We start from the raw sequence: 25,793 nt of genomic DNA on the forward strand, positions 1-25,793 counted from the left end.
TTAATTATATTTTTTGGGATATTGCAAAATTTTCATTTACATGGTAATATGTATATGTATATGTATATTTTTTTTTTTTTTTTTTTTTTTTTTTTTTCTCATTTTCATATTTTTGGATATTAAGGAAAATAAAAAAAAATAAATATTAAAACAAACTCGTAAACATAAACAAATTGGTATATAAAAATATTTTGTGAAAGACCTGAGAATAAGAACATAGTATTATATATGTGTGTGCATTGGAAACTTGTTTTATTTAAAATATTTTGTTAAATTATATTTTTAAAAAATGCCAGGTATATTCTGTTTTGTAAAGCGGTGTTATGGGTCAGAAAAAAAACGAACAATAAACCCTCTTGTTTTAATATCAAACAATCAAAATATTTATTTTAATTTATCATTAGAAAATTTTATTCTAACTAATTATAATGAGCTTTTAAAATATTTAAATGTTAATACTATTGAAAAGTATAATCAACCAGTTTTATTTTTATGGAGGAATAATAAATCAATAATAATTGGAAAAAATCAAAATATATGGAGTGAATGTGATTTGGATAATATTAAAAAAAATAATGTTTTAGTAGCTCGAAGATTTACAGGGGGAGGTGCAGTTTATCATGATTTAGGAAATTTATGTTTTACCTTTTTAAATAATAATATAAATAAAAATAATAATTATAATATAATATTAAATACTTTGAAAAATCATTTTAACATTGATGCAAAATTACATGGAAGAAATGACATAACAGTAAATGATAAAAAATGTTCAGGATCTGCATTTAAAAATATTAAAGACGTTTTTTTACATCATGGGACAATATTAATAGATATAGAAAAAAATGTTTTAAATAAATATTTAACGCCTAACAAAATTAAATACATAAAACATGGAGTATCAAGTGTAAATGCAAGGACTGTTAATTTAAAAGAAATAAATAATAATATAACACATGAAAATTTGTGTATAGCTTTAATTAAAGAATTTCAAAAATTTTATAACATATCTGCAACGAGTTCTGACACAATTTCTAATTCTATAGATGGTAAAAATGATGAAATATTTGACCAAGTTTCTGATAACTTATCCATAAATAATGTTAACCAACAAAATAATACTAACTTAATTAATAACAACGATATTATATCAAATAATTTAAATGTTCATTATATTGATACAAATCAAAATATCATAAAAAATCCACAATTTTTAAAATATTATAATTTATTAAAAGATTGGGATTGGTGTTATGGTAAAACACCGAAATTTCAAAATACATTTTGTAAACAATTCAGTTTTGGACGATTAGAAATATGTTTTGATGTAAAAAATGGTTTAATAAAAGATGGAAATGTTTTTTCAGATTCATTAGATATTAATTTAATAGATCAACTTAAACTTATTTTTAATAATGATATTAAATATACCAAAGAAAGTATAAAAGATTTCTTAAAAAATATAAAAGTTGAAAATAAAGAATCATTAGAAGAAATAACATCATGGATATTAGAAGAACTCTAAACCACTTTTGTTCTTATTTTCTTAAATTTGCATAAAAAAAAAAAAAAAAAAAAAAAAAAATATATATATATATATATATATATCTAATACTTTAAAACATTTGGCAATCACCTTTTTATGTCCATATAATTCATAAAAAAATTGACGTTTTTTACGTAAAGCCGGTTATTCATTGTGTTGAAAATGGCTCAGAAATTCTTAATTAATTTTTTCAATTTTAAAAATTAATTTATTATTTTAAAATTAATTTAGTATTATTTCTATAATTTGCTCTCCTTTGAGGTCTATACGTTTATCGCCTTCTCTACTGCTCACTTTATTATTAACTCTTTGGAGATATATTTTTTGCATATCTATAATTTAAAATTTTTTAACTAATTATATATGCACACACACATATATATATGTATATATTTATATATCTTTAAATTTTAGTTAATTATCTTTAAATTTTAGTTAATTATTATTTATTTATGCAAAAACAAATAGTTTTGGTTAGGCGAAATAATCACATTTTTATGTAAATGTACATACATGTGTATGTGTTAAACGCAGTATGCTTTTAAAAAAAAAAATATTAAAAAAATTTTAATTTAATTAAAACAACAATTACAATTAAACATAAGATCGGACATAAACTATGCTTGTCCAAATAGCCACCTCAAAAAATAGCTTTTTATTTCGTTCATTTCGTTCATTTCGGTTTACATAATTTAGTGACTATTCCTCAAAAAGGGATTCTTATATACACGCCAACACTTTTATTTTCTGTGATTGTATGAAACTCACTTTTTAAAAATTTACTAAAAAATTAATATCATCGATTGAACCACATATAAATGATTCATTTTATTTAATAGCTTTCTTTTCTTAATATCGCACAAAACTTATCACAAAATTTGTCACAAAAATTATCACAAAAATTATCACAAAAATTATCACACAAATTTATGTTACACAGACAGTTCTGTCTGTCTTCTCTTCGTTTTCAAATTAATTCACTTCTTCATTTTTTTCATCTTCTTCATCATTTTTTTTATCTTCTTCTTCATCATTTTTTTTATCATTTTTTTCATCTTCTTCTTCATCATTTTCTTCATCATTTTCTTCATCATTTTTTTCATCTTCTTCTTCATCATTTTCTTCATCATTTTTTTCATCATTTTTTTCATCATTTTCTTCATCATTTTTTCCCTCACTTTTTTCATCTTCTTCTTCATCTTCTTTTTCCTCATTTTTTCCCTCACTTTTTTCCTCACTTTTTTCATCATTTTTTTCACTTTCCTCATTTTTTCCCTCCCCATTTTCGAGCGATTTTCTTTTTATAATTTCCGTCAAGTTTTGAAATTCCTTGACCCAGTGTTCTTCCTCAAATTCCACCTCATAATTGGCCAATTCTATTTCCTCAATTTTTTTATTTATAAATTCATGTGTAGCTTTTTGTAATGTCTTCATTTTTTCATTGAATTTTAATGGGGACCAAAAAATAGTTGGAGATGTATTAGTACTAATAAAATTTTTCATTTTATCATAATGATTAATTAATGACATTTTCATAAATTTCCCTTCATTTTTTTTTATATTTTTTTCTATCATTTTAATATCATTAATAAGTACATTTGTTTTTTTTTCTATATCAAATATTTCATTTTTTTCGATTTTTTTTTTTTCTTCTAATAATTTTGCTTCTACTCTTTTATTTTGAGTCTGTTGCATTATAATCGTTTTATTAGTTTTTTCATCTTCTAAAGCATCCTTTGCTTTTTTTAGATGATCAAATAAAAAATTTTGTAACAATCTTTTATTTCGAGTTACAGTTGTTTCATCTTCATTTAGCTTAGGCTATAAATGTGCATAAAATATAAATAAAATAAAATAAAACAACAAATATGTAATAAAAATAGCAAAAAAAAACAAGTACATAAAATTGAATATATGAAATGTCAAATAACTTACTCGCTTTTCTATTTCAAAGTTTGGACAATTTTCCTAAAATATAAAAAAATATAGATATGTAATATTATCCAGTATAATGATACATAATTTTTTTTTAAAATAAATATATATTAGCAAAATAAAACATTTTTTTATATCACTCAATTCATAATTGTTTTTCTCTTTACCAAGTTTTCATTTCTGGACCCTCTTTTTTTGGACTCATTTTTTGGTAGATCCTTTTTTTCGTCTAAAAAAATGTTTACATTATATATACATTTTGAGCATAAAAAATGTGGTTATTCTATGTAAATAAAACGTATTATGTGCTAGTTCAAAAAGGTATATATATATGTATATGTATATATATGTATATGTATATATATGTATATGTATATGATATATTTGTGTGTAGATGGGAATATGTACAATCACAACTACTTTAATAATTGTACCTAAGCATAAATGGGTTAATCTATTTATGTTATTTAATATCTTCGTTTTAATATTTTCTCTTTCAAAATAATCTTTCCTTATTGTTATTTTTAACTTATTTTCTTCTGATAAATATTTTTTCATTTTATTTCATCCAGAAATGTAAATTAATTTACCTTTCAATAATATTTCACATAAATTTTATCAAAATTTACAACTTTTTTCTATACTTTTTTTCCCATCCCTTTCTTTTCAATAATTTTTGAGGATGGTGATTATATATATATATATATTATATATATACTATTTTAACTTGTATATTTGCATAATTTTAATAAATTTGACATATTCACAGATAAATAAATATATGTACATATGTGGTCATGCATAATATCGAATGTATTTAATTTTCTTCTACTTTGATAAACATTTTGCTTAAATCCGTATTCATTATTTATTTGTTTTATTTTTTGTTTTATTTTTTATTTTTTTTTTATTTTTAATGCTAATTATAAAAAATATACCCCATCTATTGGAATATTCATTTTTCTAATTGTGGCTATAATATATTTTGTTATCTATACTATTATATTTGTATAACTGTTATATTTATAACATTCTCACTTATTATAACATTTTTTATGGATAAAATGAGTATAAAAAAATGGAAATTATTTTTTTAAAAACATAGTCCTAAATAGTATAAAATTTTACACAATCCTAATGATGATTGAAATAAAAAAATAAACATACTTATAATTAAACATAATAATATAATTATTTTATTATCCCTTATTTATATAAATTTTAAGAGTTTAAAAAAAATTATGAAAACAAATTAAACATGTTTATAAGTCTTAATTTTCTTTCCATTTTTTTATAAAAGAGATCTAATATTACATGAAATACCGGTTATACGAAACGTATTCCAAAAAAAAAAAAAAAAAAAAAAATATATATATATATATAATATATAATATAATATATAATATAATATTAATAGTCATGGAAAGCGGCTAAATAAAATGTATAGAATGACAAATGTGTGATAACTTTTGTCTTGTTTTTTTTGGGCATATAAAATATAACAATTTTTAATAAAAAGTATCAAATTTTACATTATATTTTTTATTATTACGCTATTTATATTATTTTTTTATTATTTTTTTTTTTTTTTATATTTCGTCATTTTCAATTTCTGGTATATCATGTTTATCAAGAATTGTTACCAGAACTTCACGAGTAGAAAATTCTTCTTGTAAAGATTTTTTATTATTTATGCATTTATCTTTATAAATTAAAATTTGATCCTCATCTTTTATTTTCAATTCTTTTTCAACATGTTTCTTTAGCATTGCAACTGAATCTAGATGGTTTAATTCAATACACTGTCATTGTTGAAAATGGGAAAAGAAACAGAAATGTGCACAATACATATATATAGAAATGTACATATATAGAGAAATGTACATATATATAGAAATATAATACTTATTCATTTGTTCGGATGTTCATTTGTTCGGATATTCATTTGTTCGGATGTTCATTTGTTCATTTTTTTCCTTACATGAACTTTCCCTGACAATTGGTGAAATAAATATATTAAGAAGGGAGGTGGAGGTGGCTCAGGCAATACATAAATTGTATCATTAGGTTTGATTTTATAATATGAAAATGTTTTTTTTAAATCAATAATTTTTTTTTTAAATTGATATAAAAAACTTTTATTTTCTTTTATTAATTCGTTTCTTCTTAGCACTTCGCCAATTATATCACAATCTTCATATTCAATTTTTTTTGTAAAATTACCAACATTTTTTATATTTATAGTTTTTATTTCTTTGATATTTTTATATTTACATAATTCTTCTAGCTCTTTCATGTTTAGTAAAAATAACAAATTAACATAAAATTCATATTTTAAAATATTAATTTATTAATATGTGATTATCACACCCGTATATATGCAACACATTTGTGATACGGGATTTCTATAATATTTATGAGTGTGTACAAATTATTTTATTCATTTATATTTATACAAATAAACATAATATGTTTTACTTTTGAGTTTCATATAAATATTTGAATAATTACACAAAAAGAAAATAAATGTCTCACATTTATTTAAATATTTTTTTTTATCATGTCTTTTTATAATCATAATTTTAAAAAATGACTAAATGAAAACATTCGTATTATTATGCACACTTAATAATGCTATTAAAAATATTCCCGAACATTATAAAAATAATAAAACAAAAAATTAATATTTTTATTCTTATTCATATTAATGTAAAAATTATTTATAATATCAAAAAAAATATTCCTTATAATGATATTTTGTAAGACCCTTTAAAATATTATCATAATTTGGGCTTCATTTTTTTCTTCTCTCTTTTTTTTCTCATTTTTCTCTCATTTTTTTCTCTTTTTTTTCTCTTTTTTTTGGCACTATACCAAAAGACTTGAACAAAATGGGCAATCTCAATTTACACACACACCGATAATGAAAAACATATTTGAAAAAAAGGGCGACTTATTTTATGGAAAATTAAAAAGAAATAAACATAACAATATTAATAATTAGTGACAATTTATTTATACTAAATGACTATTGTATTATCCTTATAAAGTATGTAGACATTTAAGATATATCATATTTTATTAAACAGTTACATATATAATATATTACAATATATATAGCAAATTTATTATTACATTTGCTTATTTATAATATCACATATTAACTGTTTTTTGTAAATAAAAAAAAAGTATAGATCGAAATTATAATTTTGTCTAAGATTATGCAATTATAATAATTCGAAAAATTATATAAAATGTGATAATTTTTCTTTGTTTTAAAATATAAAAAATTTAAACAAGGTATGGATTTCAAATGAGCATTTCCAAGGATTTTATTTTTTTCCTACAAAATATATATGTGGAACAATTTGTTCAATTTGTTCAATTTTGTCAATTTTGTCAATTTTGTCAAACTTGTTAATTTTTTTCAACATTTTCAATTTTGCTAAACTTTTAGTCTAGGATATCTTGACCGTTTCGACATTGTAGCATTAAAACTGTTTAGAATATCAGTGAATACAAGAATTTACATTTTTATGGAAATCATATCGTTTTAAAAATTGGGAACATAATATTTATGCTAAATAGTTATATATTATTATATATATTATTTATATTTATATTTGTATTTATATTTATATTTGTATTTATATTTATATTTGTATTTATATTTACATTTTTTAAGGCTAACTTTGTTCCAATATTAACAGCTATTTTTATGTGTATTATTTGTGTATGTTATATTGGCGGAATGCATATCCGAATAACTACAACTAAATTTATTTTTATTTTTCCAAAGATTAAAAATAATTTTATCTTGAAATTATTTTACCTATATAATATACTTGTGCATATAGATTGACAAAAATTATAAAAATTCATAAATTGTTTACTTTCTACAATTCTAAATTAAAGCAAAAAAAAAAAATACACTTATTTTTTGTAATAAATTAAAATATATTTTTTTTTGGTAATATAAGATAATAAAAAAAAAATACGAAAGAATATATGCTAAAGTAGAACCTTTTGGATATACTGATTAAATGATTAAAAAAAAATAATACATTTATGAATGACATGAAAATAATAACCAACATTTAAAACAAAATATCTCAAATTATGAAAATACAAATGCCAACTGTCAAATATATTTACTGAAAGATGATTGCACCTAATTCAATTTGTTCATAATGCAAAATTCGCAAAATACTGATAATAAAGTATGTAAAAAATGTACAGAGAAATGTACAGAGAAGTGTATGTATGTATATCAAGCGATATAATATTCTTATATACGAAATTTATTACATTTTTTTTTATACTTGTTTATTTTTTCAACATTAAATTGTAATTATAGGCCATTTTTGTTGAAGAGGTTGTAAGAGATTTTGATCAAAATGAAGTTTTCGAAGAAATAACGACAAAATTTATCTGGGAACAGGGTAAATAATCCCCCACCAAATTTTAATTTATATATCTATAGTCATAAATGTGAATATACACATACAATGTGTTTCCTATTCTATTATTTACGATTTTAGATGTTGAACGATCATGGAATTTACTTGTTGAAAATAACGGTATATTACAGCATGTCAATCAGGAAACATATGAAGAAAAAAATAAACAAAAATATAAAAAGAACCAGACTTGCTCTCTAAGAAAAGGAATATTCAGGTTTAGCAAAAATCCATTATCCATTCTTAACCGTTACGTTCAACGCGTATACACATGCATACATAATACATATACATGCATACATGTGTGTAAACTTTAAAATGTTATTGTTTCATTTAATTGTCATAGGAATGTAATAATATTATTTGACATGTCAAGTAGCATGAAAGAACGGGATTTCAAACCAAACAGAATAACCGTTATCCTTGAATGTGTTGAGGTAAAGACAAAGTGGTTTGTTCATTAAAATTGGTCGATATTATGTACATGTTTTTTTTGTTCATTAAAATTGGTCGATATTATGTACATGTTTTGTTTGTTCATTAAAATTGGTCGATATTATGTACATTTTTTTTTTGTTCATTAAAATTGGTCGATATTATGTACATTTTTTTTTCTTATTTTTTGTATCCTGATTGGATAGATATTTCTAAAAAATTTTTTTTTCAAAAACCCGGTGGGGCATGTTGGAGTAGTAGCATTGAAAAACAGCTCAGCAAAATTAATCCAACAATTGACATCAAATATAGATGATGTTTTAAATTCATTAGTAAAGGAACAAAAAGAAGGTCTTAATGGATCCCCATCATTACAAGAAGGTCTTGAAATTGCTCATAATTTATTAATGGATATGCCTTTATATGGAACTAAAGAAATATTAATTATGTATGGATCTATAAGAACATGTGATAAAAAAAATATATTAAAATATTTAGATTTGTTAATAAAAAATAATATGTATGTAAATTGTATATCAATAGCTCCTGAAATGCATATATTAAAACATATTTGTGAAAAAACAAATGGTATTTACAAAATATGTACAAGTAAAAATATTTTAATAAATGAAATAAATCAAGTTGCTGAAACTCCATTATGGATGCATGGAATGGAGCCTCAATTAATTCATATATGTTTTCCAGTCAAAAAAAAAATTAACACACAAATTGTATGTTCTTGTCATAATATTTTAAATACTGATACATATATTTGTAATTTTTGTAATAGTTATACATGTAAAATACCATCTAAATGTAAAATATGTGGTATTCATTTAATTTCAATGCATGATCTTTCACATATTACAAACAATCTTCAAGCATCTCCATTATTTGTTGAGATTAAAAATGAACAAAATTATTACACACACTGTTCATCATGTAATCAACAGCTATATGATAAAGTATCTCAATGCACTAAATGCAAAAATATTTTTTGTTTGGAATGTGATGTTTTTATTCATGAAGATTTAAATCAATGTCCTTTTTGTTTAAATGATGAAGATTAATATGTATCCATTATAATCACATTTTTATTTTCAAAATGTGTTAAATAAAAAATTAAAAAATATTATTGTATACTTTCAAATTACCATAATAAATTCATACAATATGTTCAAGCTAGCTAGACAATTCCCACATATCCATAAAAAAAAAAAAAAAAAATATGTACATAACATATAAAACTGTAAAATAGCTAGCTATAATATATTAAGCGCTAACATTTTTAACATTCAAAAAGACCATATTTATTAAATTTTTCAATTTATTTAAATACGAAGAAAAAAAATAATAGTTCGCCAATTTTTAAAATTATAGAGATTATAAAAAGGGTATGAAGCATATATATATATATTTTTATGTTTACATTGCAAAAAAAATATAATAATAGTAGTCAAAATAAATATTCACATCCTACGATATAGTGTTTCAGCCTTGTTTATGTAAGTTTACATTATAAATTAATTTTTACAATCACACACACTCGTACTACCCCGTTCATGTATATCATATATATATATACATGTTCAATATAAAAAAAATTGAAAAAAAATAGAAAAAAAATAGCGTTATTTAAATAATGATCCAAATTATTGAAAACTACACAAGCAAAATGTCTTTATTTTTTTAGGGTAGTTATATACTAAGCATTATATTTTGTTGTTACAATTTTACGCAATTTTGTTTAGTGTGCTTTTCATAAATTTTCTTTAATTGTTTTTTGATAATTTCGAAGAACATTCATTAACTTATATGATGTCAATATTAAAAAGTGGAAAATTATTTTTACACTACTGTTTATTAATTATTAAATACTTATGACAAAATAAAGGGAGAGAGAGAAAAAAATATAAATATAGTTTAAATTGCTCAGTAATTTGCTCTGCCCTTCTATATATATATTCAAAAAAAATTTATAACTTGAATTTCTTACAATAACCCATAACAATATAACATAAAAAAAATTATTAAATTATTAAGTTACTATATAGAATAATTTTATAATGAGATTTGGAAGAAAATAGAACAAACAAAACCAAAACATAAAATATTTTTTTAATCCTTTATTCTTTACAAAAAAGGGAAATCAAAGAAATTTTTTATAAAATAAATAATGCCATTGTACCTAAAATTTAATAAATTTATGATATCTTAAAAATAAAAATGGTAAATGACAATAAGGTAATATATTTATATATAATAAGGGAATTAATATTAAAAAAAAACGTGTGTATATTTACTATATATATAGTTTTATATTGCTTAAAAAACTGTTATTAATTTATATAAAAAAAATATTAAAATAATAATTATTTCTACTTATTTTTTTTAATAATTATAAAAAAATAGAACAGTTTTATTGCTGGGTTTCATGATTTTAAATGCTCTATAAAATCTTATTTTTTTTCCAAAACAATTTAAAAAAAATTTTTAATTATAAATTTACGATTTTCATTGTAATAAATACATTGCAATGTTTTTTATTTATCGTACAAATATAAATTTATAATTAGAAATATTTTTTTAATCTTAAAAATGATATAATAATATTATAAATTAACATATGAATATTGTATATAGAGAATATATAAATTATTAAAGAAAAACGTAAAATTAAACAATTATTATTAGATTTTATATAATTAACTATTTTTTTGAGAGTAAAAGATATCATATATTTATTTTTTTTTTTGGTAATTTTTGTGTTACTATATTTGTACCTTATATATAACACTTCAATTTTATAGAATTGATAAAATTAATAATATAGAATATGAATTAAATCATACAAACAGCAATCCAAAAATATATGCATATATACAAAACCCCAAAGATTAAACAAATCAGATAGACACAAACATGTATGCATATATAATTATGTTAATAAATTACCAAACTTTATAGACAATAGTTAAATAAATTATATTTGTTATTCCAAACATATTATTTTATTTATCCCTATATAAGTAAAAATATATGCTCCGGAATGTAGTAGACAAAATAGCGAAACACAAATACACATATGCTCACATATAATACATACCATATGTGAATAACTATATATTTAACTAAATATTGGATAAATGCAGATTTTTAAACGACAAATATATTTGGTAAAATGGCGGGGACATTAAATTTGAATGATTTAAAAGATGAACCCATTTTATATTATGAAAATGCTATAAGTTATGTTTTTTCACAATCAAGCGAAGATACTAAAAAAGATTTGCCGACATGTCTTATATATCCAAATAACACAATAAAGGTTGGGTTTCCAATTCATTCAATAAAAAATATAAAAAAAAATGATAATTTATTAAATGATAATGACAATGAAATTACTAGATTTAATGAAGAACCTATAGTTGCATATGCATCTGAGTCAAAAGATATTTATCCACTAAGAGTTCATATTTACTATACTCTTTTATATATATTTATTTTTTCCCAGTTATTTGTTATGCTATTTTTTAAAGGTATAACTTGAAATAAATATTTATACATATTATCGTATCCGTCTATTTATGGATACGGTTTTGATAGGGGTAAAACTCCTTACCATTTTCACGAACATGCAAATATGCATATATATATGTATGTATGTGTTTTATATACTCTTACTTAAACGTATTACATAATACACCCTATATATTTTATTCCTTATTTGCAGATAATATAAATTACCGAACTACTGGCGAAATAAACAAATGGCAAATGTTTGTTTTTGTTTTTATGTCTATTTCCCACATTTTAGTTTTTGTGTCAAAAATCGGAAAATTAAAAGATTATATATTCGATATATATACCTCATTAAGTTTATTTTTTTTTATTTTATCTCTGTTAACTATTAATTGTTTTAGTAGTTATTTCATTGCCTTATTCCAATTTTTTATTTTTGTTTTACATGAAAGAATTTATTTTTATGTAATGGCACAAACCTGTGTTATACCTCCCTAACCCCAATTAGCATTTAAATTATATTTTTTTTTTTTTTTTCACATTTTAAACTTTTTAATTATTATAAATTAATTGTTCCTTTTGTTGTAGACATATAATTGATCATTTTATTTTTTTATTTATTATTTTCCAAATTCTTTAAATTTTTATTACCCTTAAAAAATTTCCCATTTTTCCATATAACCAAACTTAGCTAGTTATGGCTAGTTTTGTATGACCAATATTTTTTAATATTCCTAAGAATTTTTTTTTTTAATTTGTTTATAAAATTATGGAAAATCCAAGAAATCACAATTATCAATTTTTTAGTTAATTTCACTTTTTATGTTTTCAATAATTCCATCGAAAAGACACGAAATGATATACTCCCTTGCACTTCACAAAAGTGCGAAATAAAAAATGTATAGTAAATAATATAATATTAAATACGTAGTATTTTTAGGCTTTCCTATATTAAATTAATTATTCTCGACATATTTATTAATATATAGTAAGAAATGTAAATTTTCCAACAAGCATATAACAATTACTGTTCATTCAATATTGCCATCTAAAATGGAATGGAATATATTTAAAGTGGCTTCATAGAAAGGGGATATTATTAAAGGTATTATTTTTAACTTTTTTTTTTTTATTTAATTTTTAAAATTTATATTTTAGTGCACTATATCTATTCGTGAAACATCGGAGAAAATATATATATTCATATATTTAGATGCACGTGGATGCATATAAACGTATTTACACACACCCTTTCGTGTGAACTCTGATTATTGATTCTATGAATTGAATCATATCAAGATGTATCTAGGGAGTGTCAAAAATGTGGAGGATTTGTTCTTAAGTAAAGGAGAATACAAACAAGTATTCCTTTGTTTAAAAAAAAATGAAAATAGTGAGGCAATACAAATAGATATAAGCTGTGATAGCAACATTTATAGTATCTTACAATTATGCAGAGAAAAATATGGAATCCATGGTGATTATTTAACAGATAGTTGTGGAAATATTGTAGAAAATATTAAAGAGATAATAGATGGTGATACTTTATATTTAAAAGATAATAAAGATAAATTTCATTTTTTAAATCAAATAAAATCAAATAATTTAATAGTAAATGATTATATAGTAGAAAAAAGAATAGGGTCAGGTGGATTTGGTATAGTATTTCAAGGTATACATATACAAACTAAACAAAAAGTTGCACTAAAATTTATACCTAAAAGTAATTTTTTAGATGTTACAGATGTACATAGAGTCTTTATAGAAATACAAACATTAAGAGGTTTGATACATAAAAATATAATTAAAATGTATGATGTTAATCATTTTCAAAATTATGTATGTCTAATTATGGAATATGCTGTTAATAGTGATTTAAAAAAATATATACAAAAAAATAATGGATATTTATCTGAAAAAGAAACATATTTTTTATTTTTGCAAATTGTTAAAGGAGTATATTATTGTCATTCTAAGCATATTGTACATAGAGATTTAAAATTAGAAAATATTTTACTTGATGAAAATATGACATGTAAAATTGCAGATTTTGGATTATCTGACTTTGTTAATGTTGATCAAAATATTAAAACTGAAGCTGGAACAAAATTATATATAGCACCTGAAATTATTTTTAATCAAACTACTAATTATTCTGTATTTAAATTAGATATTTGGAGTTTAGGAATATTATTATTTATTATGACTCAAGGTTATCCTCCATTTATTGATGTTGGCAAAGATATCAAATATTTTGAGCAAGCCACTCTTAAATATTCAAATGACATTTCTGATGATTTAAAGGATCTCATATCTCTAATGCTAAATGTCGACCCAAATAAGCGACCCATAATTGTAGAAATTTTAAACCATAGATGGTTCTATCGATATTCATAATCAAACAACTTTGCCCTTATCATTTGCCGTTTGCTTGGGGGAGGACAAATGGGCGGTACCCAAACAGCTAGCCAAAGTTGGTAAAGTTGTAAAACCGATAAAATAACAAACAGCTAGCCAAATTGGTAAAGTTTATAAAGCTGACAAAATTGACAAAGTTGACGGTTGCAAACAGCCAGAGAACATTGCGAACATCGCAACCAAACTCGCTGCATGCCCCACACTAAAAAATATTAACATGTAATAAATCGTTGCAAAATGAACAAAAAAATGAACAAAAGAAAAAAGGAATATGAAGCACCATTACTGCTTCCCTTAAACATACCACCAATTTTATATATGGTATAGCACAAATGGAAACATGTGAATATGCACATGAAATAATTTTACTGTGACATTTCCTTAGTCGTTTCAGGACGAAATTTATTTTCTTCAACAAACTGGGAATATATCAAATCGATTTTATTTCCCTTATAATTTTTCCATATATCATAAATTAAATGAATTGTTATGAAATTTTTTTTTTTAACATATCTTGTTTTTAATATACTTTCCCCTAATGGGTATCCATTTGAGGTAGTATTAATTGATGTGTATAAAAAAATAGCATATTTTGAATTTTTGTATTCAAAATATATATCTATTAAAAATCCTTCAAAATCAAAAAGCTTTTGAATATATTGAAAAGTATTTTTTTTTTCGTTATTTTCTGATTCTTTACTTAAAATAATTTCATTCTGATATTTTATTGTATCTATAATATCGTTTGCAAATAAATGTGGATATGAACAAGTTTGTATTTCCCAATAATAATCTTTTAAAAAATTAAATATTCTTAACACATTATAAGATTCTAAAATAGATGGATCAATTAAATTAACATAAGATAATGAAGGATATAATAAAGAATAACGATGATTGTGTATTTTTTCAAAATTTATAGCCTGTAACATATATTTCCAAAAATTTGTATCAAAAAATTTATTTATACTATAACACCATAATATGTCACATATTTCATGTCCAGAAAATTGATGTACTCTTTGTATTATTTCATATTGTAATAAGCTTAATAATGTATAAGAGGAATAAAAATAAAATGTTCCATATGTGTATGCTATTTTTGATATATCTTGTGGTGATAAATCATTCAAATTATTTACTAAAGCTGATTGTAACATTGAATGAAATTCTTTACTTCCTGATCTAATTAATGCATATGCAAAACAAACATTTGCAAGATCTGTTGCACTGAAAATTTTTAAAAAAGAAAAATTTGTTTTTTTTTTTCCTTCATTTTTTTTACTTGTATTTGAATTATTAATACTTTCTTTATTATTTGTTTTTTTCTGAATTGATTTATCATTTATATCTGTTGAATTATACAATAAATATTCTTCAACTTGGTCTTGAAAATCTGTTATAGCTCTTCCTTCTGCATCTGTAGTTCTACCAATTGTTATAGACAAACCTAATAAACTATTTGATAATTGATTAGGAGTCATATACTTATACAATTCTAAAGCTCTATCTTTTAACTTTATATATAAATTATTATCAAAATATAATTCACTATTTTTATTTTCAACATTACTATATGCCCATATTAGCATACTAATAGTAGTACTACCAAAATTATGCACATTTTTTAAAATTATATTTTCCCATTTTTTTAATAAAAAAGTAGATTCTTTAAAATATTTTGCATTTACCCATATTATATTTAGCAATAAATATAATGGAATTTCTTCTTCCTTTTTTTTCATAATTTTTTCATCATTATTTTTTTCAGTATTTTCATCAATTTTTGATGTAGAACAATTTTTTTTTCCATTTTTTCCAAGGGAAACATCTGTATCTGTTTTAATTATTTCGCTATTATTATATATTGTTGGATTTATATTATTATTAATCTTTTCGAAATTAATATTAGTTTTTTTTTTGTTAGATGTCTGGTCTTCTGAAAAAATCATCATAGTAGAATTCATAAGATGATACATCAAACAATCATCAGAAGCATTAATATTTTGTGAATATAAATAAAAAAGTTTGATTATTTGTTCATCATTAAACTTGTTATATCTTTTATATATTTCACTTTTTATTTCTCTAAAAAATTGTATATGCTTATAATTATTATTACTTATATATTCAAGTAATTTAATAAAATTCGTATTATTCATTGATTTTATTTTTGTTTGAATTAAATTTATAAATATTTCTAAAAAGTTTTTATTACAATATCTTTTAATACCTTTTAAATTTATCTTTCTTTTGTTGGTGTAATTGTTTAAATATATATATCCTAACATAACTAAATATTGTTCATTCATAAAATTCAAATTTTCTAATATCACATTTTCTACTAATAAACTTATGTCTTTTATTTGTATAATATTTATTTTCTTTAATATATATAAAAAATTAATTATATCAACACATGAAAATGATAATATTTTTTTATATATTATATCCAATATATTGTAGTAAAATTTCTCATATTTATTTGTTAAAAAAAAATTATGTATATATTCATTCCATTTATTTTCTTTTATATTTAAATTTTCTAAATATAAAATATATTTAAAATATAATTCTATAACTCTATTTATATCTCCTTTGTTTATATAATTATAACCATTATTAGACAATCCATTATTTTTTATTTTTTCATTTGAAGATGATAATATAATTTCTCCTAACATTTCCTTTTGCCCAGTTCCTTCCATATTATGCGCCACATCGTTTGTATTTGCGTTTGTATTTGCGTTTGTATTTGCGTTTGTATTTGCGTTTGTATTTGCGTTTGTATTTGCGTTAACATTTCCGTTTACATTTTTATTTATTATGTTAGGAAAATTTCCAAAACATATTATTTCATCATTTACTATTTCAGCCACTGTTGTACTAAATGTAGAACCATTATCAATGATCCCATATTTTTTAAGATATATATTTATATATTGGGGAAAAGAAATATACTTAAAATATGGATTGTCCAAAATTAAACCTTCTGAAAATTCATACGTTTTATAAAAACTGGCAAATGCTATTTCATATATTTTAAATAATAAATATACTAGTTCATAATTTTTCATATTATTAAAATTACTATCAAAGTATAGATTTATATCATTTATTGAATCCGTAACTAATATATTTCGTAAAACATCATCATTATTATTACTACTATTTCCTTTGTTATTTTTAATTTTATAATCATCTCCAAAAAGAAAAGGAGATGATGATTCTCTCTTTTCGTTGATTACATTTTTGTTTCCATAATATTTATCACTTTGATTTTTTATGTCATCTTCATATATGCTTGTCAAATAAGTGAAATTCCTCCCCTTCATTTTAACCGTTTTTTGGAATTTTAAACTTCCCCATATTTTTTGAATACAATCAAGATGATTCAATAAATTAACCCTTTTAGAATAATACATCTTATAAAATTCTATTTTAAAAAATGAGTTTTTTTTTATGGGGGAAAATACCACATTGTATTTATCTATAATTGTTCCATTTTCTATATTAACTTTTTTTTTCTATTAATTTATACTTTATTGCTATTGATATTTAAATGATTAATATATCAAATATTTTATTTTTAATTTTTTTACGAATTTTTTTTTCACCTTTTAAGTTAAAATGAAAAATAAATACCATATGCAAATATAGGTACATGTGAGCATTTATATTTCCATACATATGCGCATTTCCATATGTGTTTACCACAATTTGGTATCATTTTATTCATATTTTTTTATATGGTTGTAAAATATGCTTACTTTCTTCACTATATATCCATCTCAGCCTTTTATGAATTATTCCCCCGACATTTTTTATCCCTTTTTATCACATTTTATCACATTTTATCACATTTTATCACTTTTATCATTTTTTATTCCTTTTTATTTTTTTTTATCACATTTAAGGCCTTCACATACTGGGCTAATTTCACTATATTGCAATATGATTAAGTAAAAACAAGTAATGACAGGAGAAAATAAATAAAACGGAACCAATACAAACAATTTATAACGATAACAACAATAAATAATTAAAGAACCGTTATATTAATCTTAGTATTTTTTTATTGTGACAAAACCACCCAGTTAAAAAATATAACAATTATTAAATATATCCTTAATGTATACTACAATGAAATATTAAATTTACCAAAAAAAAAAATATATAATTGTTAGAAAAAGCGAGAATAATACTAATTTCAGTGTGTGCAACTATTTTGGTTGATCTACACCGAAATAACAATATCGTGCTAAAACCTTTTACGATATATTTTAACATTTTAAAAGTTGTAAATTTATTCCTGAAAATTAACTATTTTTTTGAAATGTTTCAAATAAGTACATTATAAAAACCTTTGGTATATATCAAAAGTAGTGTATGCATATGAAAAAAAAAAACAAAAAATGTTTATACATATTTATATTTTTTAAACAGACGAACATCAAAGATTTACCCCCGTATTAAGATTCCTTTATTAGATAAATAATATATAATATATAATTATAATATATAATTATAATATATTTTTATGTCTATATATATTCCTTCTTTTTTCCCAGTATATATATTATGCAATGTAACAGTGTTACACACAAAATAAAATACCATTATTCCTTATTTATAAAAATTGAATTATATTTAAGATTAAATAAAATACAAATAAAAATTTAGAAATACTAAAAAATTAATACAAATAAATAAAATTATTTTTATTTTATATGCTTTAGAATATATTACATCCCAGTTGCATTTGCACACGTTTAAAAAATTTAAAAATATTTTTTTTTTAATACTTAATTTTTTTATACACATACAATATATATTTAAAAAAATATTGCATGTTAATAATAATAATAAAAAAAATACTGTTATTTATTAACATAATATAAATATATTACCAACTAACTTTATTTTCTCTTTTTTTTTTTTTTTTTTTTTTTTTTTGGGGTGAGATTATTTTAATGTATTTTATATTTTTTTACTAAAAACACATTTTAATATTAATATGATTATAATACAAAATGTATTTCCAATTATTGGGAGCAATTTAATCTAAAGTTGTAATTTTTTATGCATATATTCATAACATATTGTTAGACAATTATTAATATTGTTTTGATACAAAAAAAAATGGCTGAACCAGAACAAAGCCATAATAATACGGTAAGAAAAAAAAACAAAAACACATGACATGTTCATATATATAATGCATACTTTTATAATTAATTAATTTTATTTATTATATTGTATTATTTTTTTTATGGGTGCTCTTTGTCGCAATTTAGGTGAATACCAACTTAAACACCCAATACAATGTTAGGAACCTAGCTAGCCAAACAGAAGGTGCCGAATACAAGATTTATGAACATCCTGCAAGTAGGAATGTAATCGAATCAAGTTCTTATCAAATGGACACACCTTATTATAATCATGGAGAAATAAACACTCATTCTATAAATTTATATAATAAAGAAAATTACATAAATGGAAATAGTAAATTAATTTTAGAGCCTAATAACTCTTTTAATGTATCATCATTACAACCCCAAGGTGTAGAACATTATGATTATGTAAATGAACCAATAAGTTATATAGACAATTATGGTAATCCAGTAGAAATTAATAATAAATATATCATAAGTAATGATAATATGAAATATGATATAAATAGCGAAATCGAAAAGACACGAATTTATCCAAATATAATACCACAATTAAATAGTTCGCATATGCTTAATTTAAATAATAACATTTCTAATGCTGATATAAATAAATATAACGATTCCAACAATACTAATGATATATATGGATATTTAAATAACAATGTTAGTAATTTAAATTATGATTATATAATGAAGAATTACGATGGAGGTCTATATAATAATCATAATAATAATAATCATAATATAGGTAATATTATTCCATTAAATAGTATGCAAAATTTAAGCAATATAAATGAATTATATGGTATTAATCAATTAGATGGAATAGATGATCCAAATAGTATGGACAATATAAAAAGCATGCCATTTAATTTACAAGATAATATTAACAGTTATAATAATGAAAAATATATCCCATTACCTATAGATAATTTTCCATACATATTTAATAAAACACCAATGGAAACTGACGAAGACGATAAACGTTATTCAAAACTTCGAGGAATTTACAATGTTGGCAATGTTGGCAATGTTGGCAATATTGGCAATATTGGCGATCTTAAGATGAATAGTAAAAAAACAAAATGTATACACAATCATAGTAAAAATATTGATCAACTTCAAGCTATTGTATGTCTGCAAAAATTAGAAGAAATTCCAGTTCCCTTTTTAAATATAAATGATATAAAATATTCAATTAATGTTTATTTCAATTCATATGATGATATATTACAAAAATATCAATCAAAGTTTTATAACTGTAAATTAAATGAATCGGATAATTATGCTGATTGTGATTTTCAAAATGAAATAATAAGTTTACCATTTAATAATGAAGAATTTATTTATTTAAAAGTTATAGAAACATCTGCATATAAAACAGAAATAACTGGAAGATTACAATTAAAAGTCAAATCATTATCACAAGAATATCCATTAAGAATACCAGTTATAGGTGATGATGGAAATTCTAAAGGATTTTTAATTATGAACTTTTTTGTTACATCTTCTTATCATTATATAAAAAATGATATGCTTATTGATAGGGAATCATTACCCAATAAAACTAAATCAACTAGAATACGACGAAAAAATGGTGGGTTCCATTTTTTTGAAAATTTTACTAAATGGTGTTGTGAAATAACAGACCATCATATGAATTAGAATAAACATGTGAATTTGTTTTTGTAATAATAAGTTGAAAAATAATGCAGACAAATTTTAAGAATTATTTTTCTTAATTTTTTATTAATGTCATTATTTGTAGCATTTCCATTATTATGCTACTACAACCGTTTTTTTTTTTTTTTTTTTTTTTTTTATCATTGTCCTTTTTTTCGTTATACATATATTGTCTTCTTTGATTTAAAATTTTTAATTTGGCATGTTTGCTTCTCATACATATTAATAATTAAATTGTTTAGTACTATATGTATTGCGGGCATCACATATAGAGCCAATTCGTAATTTGTGAAAAATTTAAAGCTATATAAATAAACTATCAAAACAAAAAAAATATAAAAATATGTATGTGTGTGTTTGCACAGATTGATAAGCAATTACAACATGCATTTATGGACAAATCATAAAAAAAAAATTATTCCAAAGTTTTGGATTTTCTATGAATAAAAAAAGGTTTCCAGAATAGTGATAAAAAAAAAAAAAAAAAAAAAAATATATATATATATACATGTTAACAAATGTAGATAAAGCAATGTTAAGTTAAATTAAGTTTTATTTTGTATAAACAATAAATGTTAGTTTGATGAAAATTAATTCGTAATTTAAATAAAGGAAAAAAAAAATACAATTAAAATTACAATAAACTATTTACATATTTACAGTGCATGTGTAAATAAGCGTAAAAATTTTATCATTAAAAAAAATAAATAAAAAAAGTATTTGGTTTATAATAATAATAATGTATATATATATATATTATATATATATGCAATATCACAAATGCTTGTTAAATTCATTTACGAATATATTATAAAAGATTATATATATATATACCCATATAGAGAGACGATGCACTAATATAAGCAACATTTAAACATATGTACAATTATATAATGTTAAACTATTTAATTTTAATTTAAAAGAAATAATTAATATATATACAACAGGACAATATTAAAAACATAAAATATATTTACATATATTTTTTAATATTTATATATGTAAATTGGCAATTAGAAAAAATGAATTTTTTTATTTATAGGTAAAAAAAAAAAAAAAGGAATACGTTTTTAATTTTTGCATTTTAACTTTCTTAAGCCTTGGCATATTTTCATCTTCTCATTTGCTACATTTAAAAAACCAAAAGAAATAATGACTGAAAATGGGATACCATATAAATTATGTTGCATTTATTTTTTTGGGGGGAGATATTCTTGTAAATGCATATGGTATCTGAATTTAAATTATTCTCCTATTTTAGCAAATGCTTTAAAATGTTCTTGAAATATGTGCATTATAAAAAGGTAATGATAATGATAATAATAATGATAGTAATAATGATAGTAATGATAGTGGCCATAGTAGTGGTCGTAGTGACCATAGTTAAGGGTTTATTAGATTTTTCTCAAAAAGGTGGAAAAATAATAATTGCGTTAAGCATACATCCCTTTTCTTCATCCCTCTTCAATTGTCTATTACTTTAAAAAATACGAAATGGCAATAATAAAATTTATTCCTTTGATTCCCATTTCCACACCTTTGCATTCCCGGCTAAAAATGAAGCAAGAAATAAGGAAAAATAAAATGAAGCAAGAAATAAGGAAAAATAAAATGAAGCAAGAAATAAGGAAAAATAAAATAAAGCAAAACAAAATGGGCAAAACAAAATGGGCAAAACAAAATGGGCAAAATAAAATGGGCAAAATAAAATGGGCAAAATAAAATGGGCAAAATAAAATATCCAAACAGAATAGCCAAACACGTGCGGCATGTGCAGAGGCAGCTCTAATATGTCTTACCATTTCCAAACACGACAATGAAATATGGGCCTGATAATGTTAAAATGAAATTAGGGTCATTGATATTAAACTTTAGTGACATATACTCTCGGTCCTTTATATATCCATATGAATTAAATTCAGGCAAAGAAAAAGTATATAATGATTTATTAGAACCATATATTAATATAGGAATATTTTTATTATCAGTTAAGCCTGCCATACAATATATAGGCAAAGTATTCATCTCAAAATATTCTTGTCCTGATAATCCATAAGCTAATATTTTTCCTTCACTCATTGCTGTAATTACATTAGCTTCATATTGAATAACTGAAACAACATTTCCATATTTACATTTAAAATTATTTACAATTTCTAAATTTAATAAATTAATTATTGTTATACTATCTCCACATACCCATAAGGTTCTATTATATTTTGATTCTTCAGAATTTATATCATTTGATTTATTATTTATATTATTTATACATTTATTTGATACTATTTCAATCATTTTATTTATTTTAGTTTTAGTTTCTATTTTTTTTATTGTTACAAAACTTAAATGTGTTTCATCATATTTCCAAAATTTTACTTCACCATTTATAGATGATGATATTATTATACCATCAATACATACAATACTATGTATTGCATCTGTATGTGCATAAAGAGTTGAACAATCAGAAGATGGTAGATGCATAATTTTTATTATTCCATTATCTAACCCTGCAAATATACATTCTTCTGCATATAATAATGATAAAACTCTTTTTTTTTTATTTGATTTTTTATTATGTTTTAATTTATTTTCACCATAATATTCTTCTTCTTCTGTTAATTGAAATTCTATTTTTTTTAAATGTTTTATATCAATTTCTTTTGAATCTTCTCCAGGTACAAACATCCATACATTTATTGTATATGGTGATACAGATGCAAATAAATATATTTCGTTATTTGGGCCATGTACTATTATAGCACAATCGATATATGATCTTTGCAAACTAAATGTGTCTACTAGTTTTAAATTGTGTAAATTTCTGAAAAAAATTGGGGTTTTATTATTCAAAAAAAATTAATATATTTATATTGATATTTCGAGGTAAAAGCAAAACACAGCGTAACAAGGAAACAAAAAAAAGAGGAAAAAAAAAGGAAAAAAAAAATCCAAATTCAAATCCAAAACTAAAACAATTAAATAATTCCATCTCTTGTAACTCCGATGCGCCACAATTGCTATACATTCCCATCACTACATCATTCCATTTTCATTTCCATTTTCATTTTTCCTTTTCTTTTTGTTGCTGTGTAAATCTTCTATCCCAGTTCCACCATATCATAGCATACATACATGCATAAGTTGATAAATAAATAAACAAGTAGATATCAAAAGATAGATTAATAGAAAAATAAAAAAAAACGAAAGAGATGAAAAGATTAATATATATTCAAATATACATCAAACTAAATATAATTCCTACATATTAATATAAATAAAACTATAAAGAATAATATATCATAATAATTATATTTTTATATTCCATCATTTATTCCCACCCCTTTTTTTTTTATCTCTATTAAATCTTTATTTTTTTCTTTCGTTTTTTTCTTTTTTTTTTTTTTTTTTTTTTTTAATCTGTATTATTTCCTTTTTTATTTTAATAATGTATATACTATCTATACATATAAACTATACATGTAATTATGTAAATTTAGCAAGCACACACATGTATATATACATACATATACATACGTATACATACATATTTAATAAAACAAAACAACATACATATATATGAATAATTTAATTACTTGCAATCATTTATATAACGGCATGATCCTAAAATAATTTAAATGAAATATTAATTATCATAAAGTGTGTTTTTAATTAATATAGATAATATTTATATGTAATATAATATACATGAATTTTAGAAAGCTAGTATTAACAAAACATAAAAAAATAATAAATAGGCAACGTATTTCTTAACCCTTTATGGTATAATGTGGGCAAAATGTTACTCCTTTATCCTTATTTTGGGGTTTCTTTGAATAATAATTTTTCCTATTATATGACCCTTGTCTTTTACTACTTCCATCAGAAGCTGCAAATTAGGCAGTGCAAAGTTAAGCAGTGCAATCATATGTGTATGTATATGGTATGTATATGCATGTGCATATGGTATGCATGTGCGTGCATATTACCAGTTGCGTATCTGCTATGAGATCTGTATCCATTTCTCATATAACCTCTCATATTTTATTATCTACAAAAAAAGGGATGATATATATATATTAGTATCTACATGTCGTTAATGATTTAGGAGTAGGCTATAGATTATATATGTTTCATATTTATAAAACTTGGCTTGTGCTCTTTTTTTTGTTTATATCAAAATTCGACTCTTTGCAGAAATTCAAACAAGCAAACAAATAAATGAACAAATAAATGAACAAATAAATGAACAAATAAATGAACAAATAAATGAACAAATAAATGAACAAATAAATGAACAAATAAATAAACAAATAAATAAACAAATAAATAAACAAATAAATAAAGGTTCGTTATATATGACAATTTTTACCGCTTATATTTTTATGGGCTTTATGCGCTCTTACATTATTTGTTGATATATATATATTTACATATATATATAACACTGTTTTTGTTCTGGTATATTTATATTATTTTATTTACTGTTTAAACATATTTATACATAACTATTATATTATATTATATAAGTATGTATATATTTAACGATTTATCCTATCGTTCTTATATTTTTTTCCTTTTTTTATAACTCAAAAAAAAAGAAAAAAAATTCAAAGTTTT

At 21.7% G+C, this 25,793-nt stretch overlaps 9 protein-coding genes across 9 annotated transcripts; 5 read left to right on the forward strand and 4 right to left on the reverse strand.

Annotated features, from left to right (window-relative positions):
- Positions 1–289: 289 nt before the first annotated feature.
- Positions 290–1,525, forward strand: PY17X_1414800 (lipoate-protein ligase a; the record flags this gene model as incomplete). Its single annotated transcript, XM_719573.2, has 1 exon — positions 290–1,525. The coding sequence occupies one exon, from the start codon at positions 290–292 to the stop codon at positions 1,523–1,525; it is 1,236 nt and encodes a 411-aa protein (XP_724666.2).
- Positions 1,526–2,518: 993 nt separating this feature from the next.
- On the reverse strand, positions 2,519–4,039 carry PY17X_1414900 (pinin/SDK/MemA domain-containing protein, putative; the record flags this gene model as incomplete). The annotated part of the gene is made up of 4 exons (XM_022957463.1): positions 2,519–3,367; positions 3,482–3,514; positions 3,649–3,710; positions 3,916–4,039. The coding sequence occupies 4 exons, from the start codon at positions 4,037–4,039 to the stop codon at positions 2,519–2,521; spliced, it is 1,068 nt and encodes a 355-aa protein (XP_022812852.1).
- A 1,031-nt stretch (positions 4,040–5,070) lies between these two features.
- Positions 5,071–5,777, reverse strand: PY17X_1415000 (ubiquitin-like protein, putative; the record flags this gene model as incomplete). The annotated part of the gene is made up of 2 exons (XM_719571.1): positions 5,071–5,283; positions 5,463–5,777. The coding sequence occupies 2 exons, from the start codon at positions 5,775–5,777 to the stop codon at positions 5,071–5,073; spliced, it is 528 nt and encodes a 175-aa protein (XP_724664.1).
- A 1,894-nt stretch (positions 5,778–7,671) lies between these two features.
- Positions 7,672–9,446, forward strand: PY17X_1415100 (uncharacterized protein; the record flags this gene model as incomplete). Its single annotated transcript, XM_722587.1, has 5 exons — positions 7,672–7,701; positions 7,839–7,923; positions 8,023–8,158; positions 8,288–8,378; positions 8,583–9,446. 5 exons carry the CDS (start codon positions 7,672–7,674, stop codon positions 9,444–9,446), a joined length of 1,206 nt encoding a protein of 401 aa, XP_727680.1.
- A 2,111-nt stretch (positions 9,447–11,557) lies between these two features.
- PY17X_1415200 (conserved Plasmodium protein, unknown function) lies at positions 11,558–12,396 on the forward strand (the record flags this gene model as incomplete). Its single annotated transcript, XM_022957465.1, has 2 exons — positions 11,558–11,915; positions 12,110–12,396. The coding sequence occupies 2 exons, from the start codon at positions 11,558–11,560 to the stop codon at positions 12,394–12,396; spliced, it is 645 nt and encodes a 214-aa protein (XP_022812853.1).
- Positions 12,397–13,197: 801 nt separating this feature from the next.
- On the forward strand, positions 13,198–14,295 carry PY17X_1415300 (serine/threonine protein kinase PK9, putative; the record flags this gene model as incomplete). Its single annotated transcript, XM_022957466.1, has 1 exon — positions 13,198–14,295. The coding sequence occupies one exon, from the start codon at positions 13,198–13,200 to the stop codon at positions 14,293–14,295; it is 1,098 nt and encodes a 365-aa protein (XP_022812854.1).
- Positions 14,296–14,681: 386 nt separating this feature from the next.
- On the reverse strand, positions 14,682–17,741 carry PY17X_1415400 (heptatricopeptide repeat-containing protein, putative; the record flags this gene model as incomplete). Its single annotated transcript, XM_719812.2, has 1 exon — positions 14,682–17,741. One exon carries the CDS (start codon positions 17,739–17,741, stop codon positions 14,682–14,684), a length of 3,060 nt encoding a protein of 1,019 aa, XP_724905.2.
- A 1,717-nt stretch (positions 17,742–19,458) lies between these two features.
- PY17X_1415500 (conserved protein, unknown function) lies at positions 19,459–21,155 on the forward strand (the record flags this gene model as incomplete). Its single annotated transcript, XM_719813.2, has 2 exons — positions 19,459–19,491; positions 19,614–21,155. 2 exons carry the CDS (start codon positions 19,459–19,461, stop codon positions 21,153–21,155), a joined length of 1,575 nt encoding a protein of 524 aa, XP_724906.2.
- A 1,528-nt stretch (positions 21,156–22,683) lies between these two features.
- Positions 22,684–25,214, reverse strand: PY17X_1415600 (zinc finger (CCCH type) protein, putative; the record flags this gene model as incomplete). Its single annotated transcript, XM_022957467.1, has 5 exons — positions 22,684–22,724; positions 22,973–23,997; positions 24,770–24,797; positions 24,949–25,062; positions 25,163–25,214. 5 exons carry the CDS (start codon positions 25,212–25,214, stop codon positions 22,684–22,686), a joined length of 1,260 nt encoding a protein of 419 aa, XP_022812855.1.
- Between the last annotated feature and the right edge of the window lie 579 nt (positions 25,215–25,793).

The sequence above is a fragment of the Plasmodium yoelii genome, assembly GCF_900002385.2.
Source record: "Plasmodium yoelii strain 17X genome assembly, chromosome: 14".
NCBI lineage: Eukaryota > Apicomplexa > Aconoidasida > Haemosporida > Plasmodiidae > Plasmodium > Plasmodium yoelii.